This window comes from Ambystoma mexicanum, chromosome 10 (genome assembly GCF_040938575.1).
Source record: "Ambystoma mexicanum isolate Mex_15411 chromosome 10, UKY_AmexF1_1, whole genome shotgun sequence".
In the NCBI taxonomy this organism is placed as follows: domain Eukaryota; kingdom Metazoa; phylum Chordata; class Amphibia; order Caudata; family Ambystomatidae; genus Ambystoma; species Ambystoma mexicanum.
Genome location: NC_090932.1, coordinates 1495089753 through 1495109262, shown reverse-complemented (window position 1 = coordinate 1495109262; position 19510 = coordinate 1495089753). Strand labels below are relative to the sequence as shown.

Here is a 19510-nt window from a genome sequence, read left to right as displayed (position 1 = left end):
TCCGGAGCAGGTAAGCTGAAACAGGATGATCCGTAGCAGGTAAGCTGAAACAGGATGATCCGTAGCAGGTAAGCAGAAACAGGATGACCCGGAGCAGGTAAGCAGAAGCAGGATGATCCTGAGCTGGTAAGCAGAAGCAGGATGATCTGGAGCACGGCAAGTGTATTGCTGATACAGCTCACAGTAAGCAACACGAAGCACTGGAAGAATGGCACCAAACACCCAAACACTAGAGAGCTCATGAGTTATCATGCACTTCCTGTTTGGCAACAGGAAGTGGTAACCAGGAAGTTACTACAAACACTAAGAAGAAATGAAAGGAGGGATTTGTTATGGGTTCTTGGTGTGCCTATGCCAGGCCTGCCAAGCCTTCACCGAGCTTGCCCCAACTACCTGCCTGATACCCATGACAGGAAACACAAAGATGCCGGCTCTACTGAGGTAGGCCTGCTACTACTGACATCACTTTGGTGATGACCCTGGGGCGGAGATCAGGCCAAAAGGGACCACTTTGAATTAATAATGTGCATCCCCAATGACAAACCTTAGGACGAGACTGTTTCCTTTGGATAGACATGTGAAAGTAGGCGTCCTGAAAGGTCAGTGACAACAGCCAGTCTTGGAACTGCAGAGCCTGGAGAATTTCCCTCAACGTCATCATCCTGAATTTGTCTTTCAGGAATGTGTTAAAATCCCAGCGGTCTAGGATGGGACAGAGTTGGGCTCTTTTCTTGCGAACCAGAAGTACCAACCAGAGCCTCCTTCCTTGGCTGGAACTGCCTCTACTGCTCCCTTCAAAAGAAGGGCCTGCAGCTCTTCCTGTAGCTGGCGTTGCTACTGTAAAGAGAGAGGTGGAAGTCTGTACGGTGGGCACTTCAAAAACAGGAGGCAGTAGCCTCACTCGATTAGCTGAAGGACCCAGGCATAGCAAGTTATTTCTTTCCATTTACCAAAGAATCTGGAGACTCTCCCTCCAACCGGCGAATGATGGGAGCAGACCTAAGAAAGGTTTCTGAGGCGCTGTTGATGCTATACAGCAGTAGTCAACTGGCAAGACCTGTCTCTACCTCTGCCTGAGCATGGTAACCTGCGTTGCCCTGGGGCACTTACGCCCTTATGGGAAAGGTGGAGTACATCCTGTAACCCCATCCTCTGGACCCAAATGTAAAAATCTGTCATGGAGGCTGCTGCAAAGCCAATCCTAGTAATTTAGCAGTCAGCTTTGAGTCCTCGAATTTTTCTAGGGACTCGTCGAATTTGGAGCCAAAATGCTCACTATAGAAGGCAATGTCCAGCACCTTCGATTGAATGTTCGGGGAAAACCCTAAGGCCCTCAAATAAGCAGACCTGCGCAATACTGTCAAAGTGCCCATAGCATGACCCATACAGTCTGCCACGTCCGACCCTACATGGAGCGTTTGACAGGCCACTTCTTTGCCAACACCTTTAAGAAGTCATTCTTCACCTCTCTTCTGGGAGGTGATCAGATGCTTCTGAAATGGTGCTCCAGACGATATTGGTAAATTTTGCAAAATAAGATGTATTTACAGCTTTATGAGACATGCTCCCGAAGCAAAAACTTTCTCCGCCAAAGTGTCAACTTTTTTGGACCCCCGGTTGGTGGGGAGCTTCAAAAATTGATGGGCTGGGCGAAACCGCTGCAGCCTGCGCCACTAAACGTTTGGGTAAGTCGTGGAAAACGGAGGTTAGCCTCTTCCTGGCTTATTTTTTTTTGTAAGCTTGGTGTCGAGCACAGGAGCGGTCACACAGCCATGACCGGGTCTGCTATGGCAACATTGAAAGGCAAAGCCTGTGCAGTCTGCGGCCCACAGTCAAGGATGTCTGTGAGGACGTACTGCAACATAGGCTTCGACGGAGAGTTAAGCCACAAGGATACGGCAACCTTCTAAACCTCCTTGTGGTAGTGTGTGTATGGGTTTAGTTGGAATTCCATATCTGGGGATGTGTCCAAACCACTGGCATCATGGAAGCCAACTGTAGTAACAACCCATCCTGTTCCGCTTAAAAATCTGGTATTGGACCCAAGGACGCACCACCCTTTGGCTCAAAAACAAATGGTTCCGGGTCACCTCTGTCAAAGATTTACCGCATTGAGTCGAAAAACACAGAACAAGTGTCCGGTAGGAGACTTCAAACTTGCTGTGCCTCAGCCTGTCGAGGGCCTTTTGGCACGAGGGGGCTGCCAACGGTTTCAGTGCAGTATGTGGTTTCTTCTTAGGGGTCTCGCTTGAGAGTGTTCAGCCTGCCCTGGCTGCCTTTGTGCCGGACGGGCCAGGTGCGGTTGTAGCTGTATCCACTATAAGCCGTACCAGCCGAGGCCTGTTCAAAAATGTTTTGCATTTGGTTTTTGAAATCCCCCCGCCCCTGCAACTCCTCCCAAGACACACCCTGAGCAGGGTATGACTTACCCCTTTTGCCCAACGAGTTACAATAGTGTCTGCGTCTGTTTCTTTTTGTACGACAACGAGGAGTGATGAGATTCACCATGGGAGTTTTGGACTTCTTTGGCAACGTCCCTCTCGATGTTTCTCAGGTTTAGGCCCGTCAGTATCATGCTCCAAGGACCTTGGAAGCGATTTCGACAGCCGTCTGCCAAGTGCCCACTTTGCAAAGCATTCCTTCATCACCTTCGGGATCATCAATAGACAAGAACCACATTGGTACGTATCATGTCCACACAGATAGTGTGTGAGTCTGTGAGGGACATTTGAGAGTGCTAGTGCTTGCAGCACTTACACCCCGGATGGTTTAGGCCCCGACGTACTGATGCAGTATCGAATTCTTTCTAATTGAATACCATAGTGATCCAAATAGCGTTCTTACAGAAAAAAGGAACAGATTTAAGGGGCTTAGTTTTATACGATGCCCATCATCACATCTGTTGTTGATGAATGGCGCGCCGCATATGGGGGGGGGGATTCAATGATATCGAGTGGCACTACACCCCCCCCGTCAAAAGGTTTTCAAAGCAGCTGAAGCTGGATCGCTATCAAGGTAGGGAATCTGTGGGAGAATGCAATCCATTGAAAAACGTTTTTTTGGGGGAAACAGAAGTAGCAAGCAAGAGCAGCTTATCTGGCATGATCCAAGCAAGGAAAAAGAATGGCAGGCAAAGAACAAGTTACTTTCTTACCTGGTAACGTTCTTTCGATGGGATGGTCCGACGACGTATTCCATATCTATGACAGGTAATCAACATTGTCTGCGTCCTGCGTCGATGACGTCAATCTGCTGTCCTCGAGGGCCAACGTCGAGCCAACGTCACTGGATGTTACAAGTAGGACGCACGACGCCCGTAGCCTCAGTTGTCGTTTTTCCCCAGAACATGTGGCACCAATCTTCTGCCAGTATGACCACAGAAAGCCTTGCGGAAACGTAAGCTGCAATCGCTAAAAAGAAATTCTGTAGCAGGGCAGGTAGGGAGGGAGCGATATGGAATACATCGTCGGACCATCCCATCGAAAGAACGTTACCAGGTAAGAAAGTAACTTGTTCTTCGAGGGGATTGGGTCCTCCGACGTATTCCATTTCTATGACAGACTCCCAAAGCAGTACCAACGTATGGAGGAGGGAAAAGAATTTAGAAAATATGAATTTAGAATTCCCAATTAAATTGCAGAGTAAAGGACCGCCTTTCCAAAGGCCAGATCCTGCCCATGGATGGAATCTAGGGAGTAGTGTATTACAAAAGTATGGACAGAAGCCCATGTGGCTGCTTCACAGATGTTACGAATAGGAACACCCCTCTGCAGGGCAGTACAGGCAGCCATACCCCTAGAAGAATGGGCCCGTAAACCTACCGGAGGGTCCTTACCCGCCAAGCGGTAACATTCAGAAATTGCCAACATAATCCATCTAGACAAAGTCTGCTTAGTAACAGCTTGTCCCAAACGCCTTCCAGCGTCTCCTAGAAAGAGCTGATCGTCCACTCCGGGACATGCGTGAAATGTAGAAACTTAAAGCTCTCCTAGGATCCAACATATGGAGCCTCTTCTCTTCTTTACCAGGATGCAGAGGAGGATAAAATGCCGGAAGAATGACCTTCTGGCTTAAATGAAATTCCGCCACCACTTTCGGAAGAAAGGAAGGACAAACCCTAAGGACAACCCTGTCCTTATGAAACACTGTGAAGGATGGCTTAACAGAAACTGCCTGCAACTCACTCACTCTGCGAGCGGAAGTAACCGCAACTAAAAAGACAGTTTTAAGGGTTAACAGTCTCAAAGGACAAGAATGTAAAGGCTCACACGGAGCACCCATTAAGAATTTTAGAACAAGGTTCAAATCCCAACCGGGCACCTGGAAAGGTGACGGTGGAAACACATTAGCGAGCCCTTTCAGAAACTGAAAAATTAAAGGAATTTTGAAATAAGAACACTCCGCAGACTAGCGCTTAAATATAGACAGCGCCGTCAGGTAAACTTTAATGGTACCCACTTACAGGCCCTTATGGGCTAAAGAAAGCAAAAAAGACAGAACCACAGGAATGGCACATGAAAAAGGATCCACATTCTTAACCTTGAACCAGTCGCAGAACTTTCTCCAACGGCAACGGTACAGGGACTTTGTTGCAGGAGGCCTGGCCGAAAGCAACACCATCACGTCTTCAGGGAGGTCCCAATCCTTATACCTCAATCTTTCAGAAGCCAAGCGTGAAGGTTGAGGGATTTGACCTCTGGATGGAGAACCAGACCCCCCTCCAGTGAGAGCAGATTGTCTCAGTAGGGAAGACGACGTGGAGGGAAGATGGACAAGTCGAGAAGGTCCGGGTACCACGTTCTCCGGGCCCATGCCGGAGCAATGAGGATCATCCAGGAACCGAACATCCGTAACCTCCGCAGCACTTGCGGGATGACAGGGACTGGCGGAAACGCATACAGCAGTGGGAAGGACCACTCCACCGCGAACGCGTCCCCTAAGGCTCCTCTTGGAGGAAATTCCTGCGAGCAGAACCTTTCGCACTTCCGGTTGACACTGGAGGCAAAGAGATCCACTTGTGGGGTCCCCCAAAGGGCGAAGATCTCCAGGAGAATCTCCTGAGCCAGCTCCCACTCATGAGAGATCGTGCTCTGCCTGCTCAGAGCATCTGCCGTCTCGTTTTCGTCTCCGGCCAGATGAACTGCCGAGATCGAAATCTCCTGCTGGATGGCCCAGAACTAGATCCGCATCGCCTCCTTGCACAGAGGAAGTGACCCTGACCCCCCCCCCCCTTTTTGTTGAGGTAGTGCATGGCCACTGTGTTGTCCGTCAAAATCAGGACATTCTTCCCTCGCACAGTCAGCAGAAAAGCCTTCAGGGCAAGCCTGACGGCCCTCAGCTCCAACAGATTGATATGGAGTCTGGACTCCGACAGAGACCAACGACCACTGACTGTCAACTCGTTGGCATGAGCTCCCCATCCCGTGAGGGATGGGTCCGTCACGATCGTCACCTCCGGCCAGGGTAGCCAAAATGGAGCCCCCTTCATCTGATTGGCTTTGACAGCCCACCACAGAAGGTCCTGGGCGACCAAGGGCGGCACCTGACCGGGGTCCGACATCCTGCCAGAGGACTGTGACCACTGCATCTTGAGAGCCCATTGCAGAGATCTCACCCGCAACCTGGCCTCTGGCACCAGAAGAATGCAGGATGCCATGAGGCTGAGCAACCTCAAGAACTCGAACGCAGGGCGACTCTGGGCATGTTGAAACTTGTGCACCATCTGCAGAATGTGATGAGCCCTCACCTGGGGAGGGAAACACTGCCCCGGGGACGTGTCTAGCACTGCTCCGATGTACTGGAGCCGCTGAGTTGGCGTCAAGTGGGACTTCTAGAAGTTGAGGGAGAAGCCCAGCTTGTGAAGGGAGTGGCAGGGGACTGACAGATGATCCAGGACTTGCTCGCGAGAGCGCGCCCTGCTCAATCAATCGTCCAGGTAGGGGTAGACGTGAATCCCCACTTTCCTGAGATACGCTGCCACCAGCACCATGAGCTTGGTGAAAACCCTTGGGCTGAGGTCAATCCGAACGGCAGGACCCGAAACTGAAAGTGCGAGTCGCCAACCGCGAACCTCAGGTACTTCTTGTGCTTGGGATGGATAGGCACATGAAAGAAAGCGTCCTTGAGGTCAAGAGACACCAACCAGTCCTGAAGTTGAAGGGCCTGGAGGACTTGAGAGAGAGTAACGATCCTGAACTTGTCCTTCCTGAAGAGCTTGTTCAAACCGCGCAAGTCCATGATGGGTCTGAATCCCTAGTCTTTCTTCGAAATCAAAAAATAAGGGGAATACCACCCCTTGTTCCTCTCCTCTACAGGCACCAGTTCTATGGAGCATTTCTCCAGCAGGGATTTGATTTCCTGCACAAGGAGCGGATCCAGAATCTTCAAAGAGAGATTCCCTGATGGATTGTCATGAGGCCTCTGCCGGAAAGGAAGACAGTAGCTGTGGGCTATGATCTCCAGAACCCACACATCTGAAGTAATGGCACGCCATTTTACAAGATGCTGCGCCAGCCTTCCCCCAACCGGTGAACCATGGGACATGGCCTCATGACTGAGCTGAAGCGGCTGCGGCAGTGCCTGCGGGTAAAGAGGCAACTGCCCGAGCGGCTCTGGCACCTCGAATACCTTGTTTTCCATCTCTGGCACTCCTAAGGTGGCCCCTTTGCCTTGCAGCCCCTCTCGATCTACCAAAGGAAGAGTAATATCGAAAGGAACCTCCCCCTCCATTGCTGTCCCCATGGACGAAAAGGCAGAGGTTGGCAAACTGCAGCGCTCAACGACTTTGCTGCAGCTTTGGAGGTCTGCAACCTCTCAAGCCTCTCATCAGCCTTGCTGCCAAAAAGATGTTCACCGTCAAAGGGCATGTTGAGAATCCGGGCTTGCACATCAGGAGCGAACCCCGACTTCCGCAACCACGCAAATCTGCGCATTACGGTGCTCGCCGCCATGGACCGGATGACACAATCTGTCATGTCCAGACCCGACTGAACGGATTCACACATGGCATCCTTGCCATCCTGAACAAGAGCAAGAAAGCCATCCCGTTCCTCCCCTTTGGGAATATGTTCAGCCGCCAAAGAGACACAATTCCAGAGAGTATGAGTGAAATGTGCTAAGGCACACACAGAGTTGGCTGCCTGTAAAGCCATACCCCCTGAAGAAAACACTTTCTTCGCCCAGCCATCAAAACGTTTGTCGTCCCTATCAGGAGGGATGGTAGGGTACGATGCCTGTTTTGCCGGGGCCGTAGCCGCCTGCACCACCAAACTCTCCGGAGTGGGGTGCGTAGTCAAGTAGCTGGGGTCGCTACTGGCAGGACAGTATTTTTTCGGAAAAGACTTGCCCACTGACGGGAGACTCTCCGGAGCAGTCCAAACCACTGCCACCCTTCTTTGCAAGGCCATATGTAAAGGCAGTACCGGGTCAGTTGGTGGACCTTGGTCCAAGGTGTCTGTCAGGTCATCCTACAGAAAATCTCCTGGTGGCGCAGACCACCCCAAGTACTCCATTACCCTCGACATGAGGCACCGGTAGGAGGATTCAGCATGCGTATCCGGCTCAGGCCTGCCAAACTCAACCTCCGGGGAGGTATCCAGACCACTGGCCTCATGCAAAGCCTGACGCAGGTCTTCTAACTGGCTAGGACCAGATAATAGGTCATCAGGAACCATACCATCATCAGACCCTTCATCCACTTCAGAAATATAGTCAAGAGGCTGAAATAAATCCCTGGATGAGGGCACATGTTTGGACTTGGCCAGAGCCTTCCTCGGGTTTCCACCGGTCTCCGGGGCACCTCAGAGAAATCCTCCTCGAAAGGCATTGAGGGTGTCGATGGCTTCGACACAGGCCTCGAGGGCGGAGCCCGAGCGTGTCCTTCGACGGTCTCGGCGCCGAAGGCATCGTCGTCGTCTTTGAAGACCTCACAGGCTCCGACGGTCTCGATGCTGGCGAGGACCGGGACCTGGAGCGGGCATGGCTAGAGCGATCCACCTTGTCCGACCGGGACCTCGAAGGTACCCGGTGATCGCGACAATCGCTCGAGCCCGAAGGCGTGCGAACAGTGTCTCTAGCACGTTCACTGCCGGCGTCCTTCAACGGCGCAGACGGAACGGAGCCCTGCGACTGAAAAATCGCCATCATCTCCTTACGAAATGAATCCCATTCCGCAGGAGAGGAATGCTTGGTGGGACAAGCAACCCGCCTACGGGCGGAGTCCTCGGACGAGGCAGGCGACCGTTGACGGCGCTTACGTGAGTGCCTCGAAGAGGCAGAGGAATGGCGGGTCCCACTCCGGGACCGAGACCACCTGGACTTACGCCAGCGATGCAGAGAGTAACCCCTGGAATCGTCAGTCGAAAGCCCAGTGGATTTCGACTTCTGGGGCTTGGACACCTTAACGACAGAAAGCTTCTTCTTACGCTCCCGCAGGGCCTTCAAAGTTAACGACTGGCAATCGTCACAATCGTCCGTGGCGTGGTCCTCACCGAGGCACCAGAAGCAGGCATTGTGCGGGTCCGTCAGCAACATCTTGGAACCGCAGTCCCGACACTTCTTGAAACCCGGCCACAGGGTAGAAGAAGACGAAGACATCAGGAAATCTTCACAAACAAACGGGTTTGAAGAACCGATAGAACAACTCAGAAGAACCGAGGTGCACCGAGATCTCCGAAGCGAACACGTTCGCGGAAAAAACGGAACTGAGGCTACGGGCATCGTGCGTCCTACTTATGACATCGGGTGACGTCAGCTCGACGGAGGCCCTCGAGGGCAGCGTATCAACGTCATCGACGCAGACAATGTTCCTTAGCAGCACAGCTGTGGTGATTACCTGTCATAGATATGGAATATGTCGGAGGACCCAATCCCCTCGAAAACCTACAAATGAAGGGAGTGTGGGGGCCTTTGGGAGCTGTGCACACATTTTCTCACATTACTTTTCAAACTATTGGCTGCAGAAAAAGCCTTAGGCCCATACCCATTTTGTAAAAAGAAAGTTAAAACTTCATTTTTGCCATCAATTTACAAAAGTAGGAATTCTTACCTTTGTGATAAACCCATAGTCTTCAATTTGACATTGTTTGTAAAATTCCACAGAAGGTTGCGTGTGTTTACAAAGCTCCTCTGCATCTATTAGCAGATCTGTAAAATGTAAGGCAAACATTGAATGCTAAAACGCTATAAAAAAAAATGAATCACATGCAAATATCCATGTACAATCTCTGAATTAATCAAACACACAAGGTAGGCATGCCCATAAACCTTCCTTCCCTGGGAAAAATATGTATCAAAGTCGCTACCAACGGTGGGGGAACGAAGGTCAAATAAAGTAAAAAAATGATTGATTTATATCATTTGTAATGATTTACATATAGCTGTATCTTGCTGGCTTTTGACACAAACAAGTTAAAACGCACACATGAAACACATACCAATATATCAAAGACTACAGACAGAAACTGAAAAGCAACGTGAAAGGAAATATAAGGATGTTTAAAGGATAGAGAGGAAATAAACCATGATAAAGACTAGAAAAACAGCTTCCCCACCTGTTCAATCAGGTTCTTATATTTTCTTGCACATTGCTTTTCAATTTCTGTCTGTAGTCTTTTATATATTGGTATATATGTTTTCATGTGTGTGTTTTAACTTGTTTGTGTCAAAAGCCAGCAAGATGCGGCTATAAGTAAATCATTATAAATTATATAATGCAATCTTTTTTTTACTTTATTTGAACTTCATTCCCCCACTTTGGTAGTGATTTTGTAATCTCTGAATTAAGTCATGTTGAATACGATTCTTCATCTGATAGACACCCCAAGCAGTGAGGCAAATGGAGCCGGACAGAAAGCTATAACAGATTTCAGAGCACTACCCTGCCAAAATGTGCATAAGGGCCATGTCTAGACATAGTGTGTCTAGTGAATGTGTGTAGTGAGGACCATGGTGCTGCACAACAAATATCCCTAGCCGGGACTCCCCTATGCAAGGCACTCGAAGCAGAGACCCCTCTAGTCTGTTGTCAAGAGGCAGCTCCCTACCTGCAGTTTTATAGCACTGCGCAATGCACAAAATGATCCACCGAGATAGTGTTTGCTTCGCTACCGCCAGACCTTTATGGGCTAGCGAACAGCCAACGAAAAGCTGATCAGATTTTTCAAAATTCTGCTGTCCTTGTGACGTAAAAACTCAGGGCCCTTTTTGTATTCTCTGGATGGAAATGCTCCTCCACTTTCGAAAGATGCAGCGGCGGATAAAAGAATGGCAGGTCTATGGCCTGAGAAAGATGGAACTCGGATACCACCATCGTCCGGAATCCAAGCCTCACTTTTAGTGAGACCTTCTCTCGAATTAAATGCAAAAAGGGCGGTTTGCAGTGAAGGACCTGTAATTCACTAACCCACCTAGCAGATGTTATAGCAACCAAGAATGCGGTCTTCAAAGAGAGCAGATACAATCAACAAGCATACATGGGCTCAAAGGGAGCTGCCATCAGAAAGGTTAGAACCAGATTAAGATCCCAATCTGTGACAATAAAAGGAGTTGGCAGAAACTTATTCACAAGGCCCTTCAGGAATTGGGCCATAACTGGGATCGTAAAATATGAACCTTGATCCAGGGACCTCTTGAATACAGACAAGGCTGTCTAATATAATTTGGCTGTGGTAACCTGAAGGCCTGCTGAGGCCAGTGACAGAAGGAACTGCCTTTCTGTAGTGGTGGGGTAAGAAATGGGGTCAATCTCGCGTTCCCTGCACCACATCTCAAATCTTCTCCATCTGCATGTGTACAGAGATCCTGAGGACTGTCTGCATGCAGCCAGCAGCACCTCTAGAACCTCCCAGTCATCATATCTCATCCTCTCTAGAGCCAGGCATGTAGGTTGAAGGATCACGGGTTTGGGTGGAGCATCTGACCTTCCTACTGGGTTAGGAGACCCGGGAGGCGAGGCAACCGGAGAGGTGGGCAGATGGTCAAGTCCAGAAGGTCCGAGAACCATGTCCTCTTTGCCCAATCCAGGGCGATCAAGATTGCTCTAAACCTCCAAAACCTCTTGAGAACTCATGTAATGACTGGAATTGGAGGGACTGTGTAGTGGAGAGGGAAGATCCAGTCCACGAGAAACGCATCCCGACATCTTGGAGCTGCAATCAGAGCAGCGCTTGAAGGCCAAAATCCGAGGCGTGGACATAGCAGCTCGCAATGACAGACACTTTGTCAAAAATGTTGAGTGAAATTCGAAGATCGCTAGCATTCCTCAAGAGCAGCATGCTGAAAAAAGGAACTGAGGTACAGGGCGTAGTGACGCAGTGTATGTACGACGCACAACCGGAGCAATGATCGAGCACCAAGTTGAGATCCACTACACCCCCCTATTAATGATTTCTCAGAGCAGCTGAAGCTGGAAGGGGATATCAACTGCCACTTCCAATCACTGCGGCGTCGTTGACGGTGACTTTGGCCACTGGCTGACGCTGCTCAATGGTGTCAGCCGTCAAACCAACAATGTGGATTGAGGCTGTCACATGATACAGCCCCCTCACATGACATGATTACGCCACAAGTCGGAAATAGAACAAGGCTATTTAATCTACCAGCAAACAGCTTCCTGTGCTTATCAGCTGTTCTGGCGTTTTAGCCTGCTTCATTGTCCGCAATTCCTGTTGTGTATCTAGGACCTTAGCTTTTGACCTCTTGGATTTCCCCTTTTGGACTGCACTGTGGATTACCCTTCGATTTTGTTGACATTGGTTTTTCTTTTAGTTGCTGGACTTTGGATTGTACTTCCTGGAACTCTTTTGGATTACCCTAATGCATTGGTTTCTTGGAACTTTGTATTTTGACCTGGATCTCTCTGGAACTGAATACAGACTCATACAGCTCCCCACCCATCAGGCTTACTGCATCGACTTTGCATTACACCCTCCTGTCAGCAGGCTACATGACTCCACTTCACCTTCATAGACTTGTGTATGCCCATTTCAGGGAAGTCAATATGGGTGGATTGACTGAGATGAGACCGTATTAGTGTATTGATTGTACTTTACCGTTCCTTGTACAGCTGCAGAGAACCTAGCGGATTCAATCATGTTATACATTTGGCCTCATTGGTTGGCTAGGGAGTGCTTTAATTCTCCCTGGCTGGCACATGTAGAGGAAGGTCTGAGTTCAACTGGGACATCTAGCCTGGACAGTACCCTTTGTACGGAGGTCAGGTCAAAGGGTAGCATCTTGAACTGATAATGAGTGTCCCCACTGACAAAGCTCAGGCACTGCCTGTGCTTCCAGTGGATCGGCACGTTGGAGGAAAAAAAAAGTTCCAGTGACACCTGCCAGTCCAGGTATTGAAGAGCGTGGAGAATTTCCCTCAATATCACCATCCTTTCCTTCCTTGTGATCTTGTTCAAGGGCCTAAGGTCCAAGATTAGATCAAGTACCCTCCTGTTTCTTGGGGACCAGGAAACAGTGGCAATACTAGCCCAAACCTCTCTCACTGGCTGGTACCTCCTCCACTGCGTCCTTAACTTGAGACTGCAGTTCACCCCTGGAGCTCTGGCTCCGATTGTTCAAAGCCAGTCTGTCCATGGGTTGCCTGAGCAGGAGAAATTACTTATTGATTATGTTCTTTCTTTGGATTCTTCTCCTGCAGATTCCTCATCAGATAGATAGCCCTACCAGCATCAGCTGCTCAGAAACCTTTTTCGACAGTGGACGTAGTGCGTCACTACTTGGCTGTCGATCCATCTTGAGTCTATGTGGTACTGGTCGACTCAGGACGGGATGCTGATCACTGTAAGTACATATACTACATATCTGTACCTCAGTTCTCCACACTCCCTCCATCCCTCCCCGAGGTCAGTCACAGCTGAGGAATAATCTTAAGATTTGGCTGCAAACAGTCTTAAAACATTACTTAAATTAAGTAAGGAACAGAACCGTCAGAAGCTGTAGAGAACAACACAATGACAAGTCTACTAAGACATTGCTCTTCTCTCCTACGAAAAGGTTTAGTCAAAAACTGCGGGCACTTTCATTGCGGGGCTGGATGTCCATGAGGAATCTGAGGGAGAAGACTTCATAGAAAGAACATTACCAGTATTTAATTTTTCCTACAATGAATTGCTGTCTGACACAGATTCCTCATCAGACAGACCCCCAAAGCAGTACCTGGTGCGGAGGTGGGATTAAAGTCCTTTCACCAGGAAATTCAGCAAAAGCCAATGGGAGGACCACAAGGGATTCTCCATACGTAAAATACAATGGATAAACAAGGGGCCACTGTTAAATGGTTTCAGTACTCGCCACCCTTAGCTCGGTTTGTGTCCAAACTTGGCAGGTCTGTACGGTATCACCAGAGGTTGGCCTTCAAAGTGCTCAGGCGCTGTAGGTGCAGATGCTGGTCCGGTTTACAAAAGAAGCATCATCTCTCGTCTCGGTTGAAGAACAAAGAAAACACTAATGCACCTGGTCTCAGGGCACAAGGAGGAGCGTGGGAACACTGACTTCAGCGACTGTCACTGTCACACAGTGATGCAGGGTCCCACAATGCTTGTGATCTGACGCAACCTTCTCTCTCGCGGCCAAGTGCAGGCGAAAAGACGCAATTCAGTGAAAAGGTGCTTTGCAGTGCAAGCTAGGATTAACCAAAGTTTGTAGGCAAAATTCGATGCGGCGTCGCTCCTGTACAGGTGCCAAGGTACGAGCTGGGCAGTCCACTGGATGGCCCAGGAACACTTCTGAACAAGCTCTTTTGCAGTGCAACCAGGAGGCATTGAGAGTGATTATTCCCATTGAGCGCAAAGTTGAGCTCTACTCGGACAAGAGCAGGCTCCAGGAGGAGAAATTGCCTTACCGTAATGTTCTTTCTATGGATGGTCAGAAGGGTCCCCACACCAATACACTGCTGCACGTAGTCCACCAGCCAAGTGCACGACTACATGGCTGGACACCGAAAGATGATCCTGGAGTGCTCATAGGTGCTAAGACCACTGGTCCCTCAGGAGCCATTGGAGGGATCGCATACGCAGCCTGGCCACTGGCACTAGAAAAATACAGGCAGCCATGAGACCCAATACGCGGAGAAAGGAAGCTGCTGGAAAAGTGGCGTGGTTCTGAAACGACTGCACCATCTGGGCGATGTTGACAACTCCTCGGATCAGATGGGACTTCAAGTTGAGGGAGAAGCCCAAACTGTGCAGTAGCAGGCAGGTGTCTTCCAGATGAGACCAGACTTGCCCCGCCAACATCCCTCATATCAGCCAGTCATCCAGGTACGGAACTACATAGACCTCGGATCTCCTGAGGTGAGCCGTAACCACTGCCATGAGCTTGGTGAAGACGCTTGGCACGGAGGTCAACCCAAGAGGAAGCACTTTGAACTGATAGTGCTTGTCTCCATTGAGGAACCTTAGGAACTTCCTGTGCTTTTGGTGTATCGGCACATGGAAATAAGCATCCTGTAGGTCCATCGACCCCAACCAGTCCTGGAGTTCGAGAGCGTGGAGAATCTCTCTCAACGTCACCACCCTGAATTCGTCCTTCCTCAGGAACCTGCTCAAGACCCTGAAGTCTAGGACGGGACGGAGACCTCCTCCCTTCATGAGCACCACAAAGTAACGGTAATACCAACCCAAACCTCTCTGATCGGGAGGTACCTCTTCCACTGCACCCTTCGACAACCGGGCTCTCAGTTCTTCCTGGAGCTCCTGTCTCGGTTGGATCGGGGAAGGTGGAGGTCTGTCTGAAGGCCTCTTTAAGAAAGGCAGACAATAACCCCACCAAATTAACTGCAGGTCCCAGGCGACGGAAGTTATTTCCTGCCACTGGGGCTAATGCCCTGCCAACCGTCCACCAACCGTCGCATCGTGAGAAGGGAAAATCAAAGTGGCTTAGAAGTTGTGGGTGACCCTGCCGCTGCACGTTGGCCTCTACAGGCCCCTCTGCCCCTTCTGGGACGCAAGAAGTGCCTCTGCCCTTTTCTGGCTTGGAGGAGCTGCATCTTCCTGCCATAGGGCACGTAACTATAGCCTCTGCCTTTCAAGGCCAAGCTGAAGGCAGGTTTGGCCAGCTGCACCGCTAGGTCCAAAGATTTAGCATCCAAATTTGACTCCTTTAATTTCTCCAAGGATTCGACCGCTTTCTGTCAGAAAAGCATGTCACCTTCAAAAGGCATGTCCAGCAGCCTGTTTTGGACGTTTGGGGAGAAACCAGAAGTTTTAAGATAAGCTTGTCATCTAATTACAATTGCTTCTCATTACAAATGCTGAGCCCATTGTTCTGCCAACACAGTCTGCTACGTCCAGGCCTGTCTGCAACAACTGTTTGGCAACCTTCTTCCCATCCTCCACCAGCTGTAAAAAGCTGTCCCGCATGGCACCCTCAGGGGCATACTCAGCAGCCTGTTCTACTGCTTTCCATAAGCCAAACAAATATTTGGTCGAAAAGACATGCCCTGCAGTGGCTCGGAGCGCCATGCTACCAGAAGTGAATACCTTTCTGGCCAAAGCGTCACATTTTTCCCCATCTCTGTCCATAGGCAAATTGGAAGTGGATGCCACAGGTCTGGTGGAAACAGTGGCAGCCTGAATCACCAACCCTTCTGGGGAAGGATGTGTGGCGAAGAAAGAAGGATCTCCTCTTGCCGGCCTATAGTTCTCAGTGAAATTGGCATTTACAGGGGGAATGGTACAAGGGTGCTGCCATGAGGAGGCTGAAGGGTCTGCAATGGCTGGGTTGAAAGGCATATTGTTCTCAAATGCGGGACTCTCATCCAAAATGTTGGTAAGGCCATACCCTGGAAGTGGGACAGAGGACGCCTTCAACATCAGAGTGTCAATTACCCTGTGAATCAGCTCCCTGAACTTCACACTAGTGTGGGTATAGCACTGTTTTTGCAGTAACTCCAAGTCTGGAGAAGTATACAGACAACTGGCATCATGTAAACCCTGAGTCAAAGCCAATAAATCGGCCTTGACGTCGAAATAAGGGACGCCGCCGGCTCCCGTATAAACCGGGTTGACCGTGTCCTCAGGGTCATCTTGTTCCTCAACTACGAAAATTGAATGCATGGAATCGAAGAAATCTGATTGACAGTGGCACAAAGGAACCATTGTCGAAGGCTTGAGGATAGACTTCAAAGCCATCCATGGAGAGGGTCGGCGCTGAGGGACGCACAGGCACCTCAGAGACGTTGGGTGTCTCGGCCCTATTGTAACTTATTCGTGAAGGGAGTAACTCCCAAAGACGCTTTCGATGCAAACAAAGCCGACGGAGTGGCTGGCTTGGGGTCGGGAGCACAGAGTGCCGTTTTAGACGCCAAAGCTTGCTGGTTGGGAGCCGGACCTAATGCTGCTTGAGTCTTAAACATTTGCAACACAGAGGTCTTAAAACTCTCCCACTCCTCTTGAGTGGTCGGCCCTGCCCAGGGCTTACCTCGTTCCGACGACTAGCTGGACTCAAGTCGATGGCGGTGGTGCCGCTTCTTCCGCAAGGAACACGAGGAATGGCTCCTGGAATGGGACAGTTTCTTGGTCTACATACAATGTCGGTCCTTACCCTTGATGGGTGAGGGCTCCTCCGTCTCGGCTTCCGAGGACCGGACGAGTGACAGTGCCGGAGACTTGGCGACAGGTCGCCCCATAGCCAGTTTCCCGGCCCTCTCCCGCAGGGATTTAGGCTGAATCTTTGCGGACAACACACAGGCCTCCGAGTCATGACTAGAACCCAGGCACCATAGAAAGACGTCATGGGGGGTCCGTCAGACATGTTGGCCTCGCAATTACAGGATCGTTTGAAGCCCGAAACCCTTTGCGATGACATTGCGTCGAGGTTTTCGAAGAAAAAAAACGTACAAAGTACAATAAGAACATCGAGTAAACTCGAGTCGTGTGCCCGATGCAGCGTGCAAGCGCATGGAAAAAAGGAACATAGTCATGGGGCGTAGTGATGTGGTATATATAAGACACCTGAAGTCATGTCCGGAACAGGCGATCCAGAACCAGACAAGACGGATCAATGGCTGAGTCCATGTCCACTCCCCCCCTGGCGAAAAGGTTCCAAACAGCGAAGCGGGAGATGGATATCTATCATGATGTGGAATCTGCGGGAGAATAGCAATCCACTGAATAGTAGGTTCTGCTCGGCTCTTCTGAATACTTGGCTCTGTCCAAGAGTCGATTCAGACAGGTTGCTGATCTCCTCGTCTGCTTTCAAGACCCCTGCTCATATCCACAAGCAGGGCGAGTGCTAGCAGCCGTCCGCCAATGAAAAGACCTGCCCCACTCATGCACCTAGGCAGCGGTCCAATCGAGGACCCCTGTGGCTCTCATGTTTAGTTTACCATTTGATAATGCGCTCCCAACCCTGGGGTAGCCGGGCGCAGCAGTAACAAGAATACTTAAGCTTGGTTGCATACAGTGGTACATTACAGCTTATTACAGTATTTACAGTACAGATAAGAAATGTGGGTACTTCACAACACACAGGAAATGGTATGAAAGTCTATAGTACAGGTTTCATGAGTAACATAGTAGATCCATGCCTTACTACAGGGCCTGGTGCAGGGGACAGTTTAGTGGGCGTCCTTTGTCCAGAGCCAGCTTTTCACGTTGCATCTAAATCTGGAATAGGGTTGATCAGCTCTCAATGCAGTAGGGAGAGCGTTCCAGGCACGGGCAGCTCTAACAGGGAAGCTTGCTCGACCTGCTTTAGTTAGTCTGAATCTGGGGATTTCTAGTGCAAGATGGTTAGACGCTCTAGTATGGTGACTGGAGGATTTTCTGGTCAGTCTGGCCGAGATATATGGGGGTGCAGTGTTGTTCAGTCCTTTGTGGGTGAGAGATAGCGTCTTGAGGAGGATTCTGTCACTAATTTTTAGCCAGTGATGGTCTTTCCTGATATTAGATAGATGCACTCTGCGGGGTATGTCCAAGGCTGCTCTAAGAGCATTATTCTGCAGTATTTGCAATTTGTTTATGACAGTTTTATTGGCACCTTCATATAGGGCATTACAGTAATCCAGCTTAGACATTACTAAGGCGTTGGCTAGAGTGATACAGTTGGTTTTGGAAAGATAGGGTCTACAGGCCCTGATTAATTTGCAGGTGTAGGCTGTGGATGAAGCCAAGGAGTTAACTTGTTTCTTAAGAGATAAAGTTGAGTCAAGGAAAAAACCTAATGTTTTTACCTCTGTTACCACCTTGATTATGTTGCCATCAATGTTAAAGGCAGTATAGCTAGGGCTAAGTTTTTTGAGGTTAGAGTCGGAACCCAGGATCAGTATCTCTGTTTTGTCATCATTCAGGCAGGGGCCGTGGGAGGCCATCCATGCCTGAATGAGGAGGTAGATCTGGTTTACTAGCGCAGTGTCTTCGACAAAGTTGCCAGATAGTGGTATGAGGATCTGCATGTCATCCGCGTAGTTAGTATAGGTTACCCCCAATCTGTCAAGTTTGTCGAAAAGAGGCTTAGTGAAGATATTGTACATTGTAGGGGAGACGCATGAACCTTGTGGTTCGCTGGTAAATGATTTAAAAACATCGCTCAAATATTGATCCACAAAATGGCAAATGCTCTCTCTAGCCAGAATCAGGATACTTCAATAACTCCCACTCGCCCATTCTCTAGTTTTTCCTCTTCACCTGTAAAACAGATGATATTGAAATTTTGATTTGTAAACTCAAACCAACAAATCACGACGATGATCCTATTCCAAAATGCCACGTCTCTAACTATTTGGGACTGATTTTGTGAATGCAGCATTACAACAGGTACGTGTACCTCAAGACCTAAAAAAAGATCATCTCACACCACTATTGAAGAAACCTACATTGGACCATTAAGTTCTTGCAAACTACTGTCAGATTGCTGGTTTACCCTGGCCCTCAAATATCCTGGAAAAATGTGTTACCACACAGCTGCAGAGCTAACTGGAAGAAAATTCCTTTGACAACTTCCAGGTCAGTTTTAGACCTGGTCATGGGACCTTTACAGCTTTCGTGGCTGTGTGGGACGGCATCCTCTGGGCCGCTGATGGAAATATGAGCATGCTAGTCATGCTCGATCTATCAGCGGCGTATGACACGGTCGACTTCGGCAAACTGCTGACCAGACTCTCCGAAGTTGTCCAGGTCTCGGAGGGCGCATTGAAGTGGTTTTCATCTTTTTTAAAAGATCGGACCCAAGTAGTTCAACTTGGAAGTTGCTGCTCTGATAATCTTCCAGGGCTGTGTGGAGTACCTCAGGGATCGTCTGTGTCCCCGATATGGTTTAATCTTTACCTCAGGCGTTTGATGGACATTTTTGATATGTTTGAACTATCATTCCTATGTGGATGAGACAAATCTATGTCCGATTAAAATCTGCACCGGAACCACACAATGCATTCTAGCCTGTGCTAATGCAATAAAAAACTAGATGCTTGATAGCAAGCTCCAGTTTAACCCATCCAAGACCCAAGTCATAGTGTTTTGGCCCAAAAAATGTACTAAGACTTCTATGTGATCATGTC

General features: G+C 49.4%; 1 protein-coding gene across 2 annotated transcripts in view; it reads right to left on the bottom strand.

Annotated features, from left to right (window-relative positions):
- The window catches only part of KNTC1 (kinetochore associated 1), a 2501313-nt gene that overhangs the window by 1392103 nt on the left and 1089700 nt on the right, over window positions 1-19510 (bottom strand). For both annotated transcript variants that reach the window (XM_069619627.1, XM_069619628.1), the window contains exon 37: window positions 9047-9144. In XM_069619627.1, the coding sequence (XP_069475728.1) occupies window positions 9047-9144 (98 nt within the window). The remainder of the gene's footprint in view (window positions 1-9046; window positions 9145-19510) is intronic.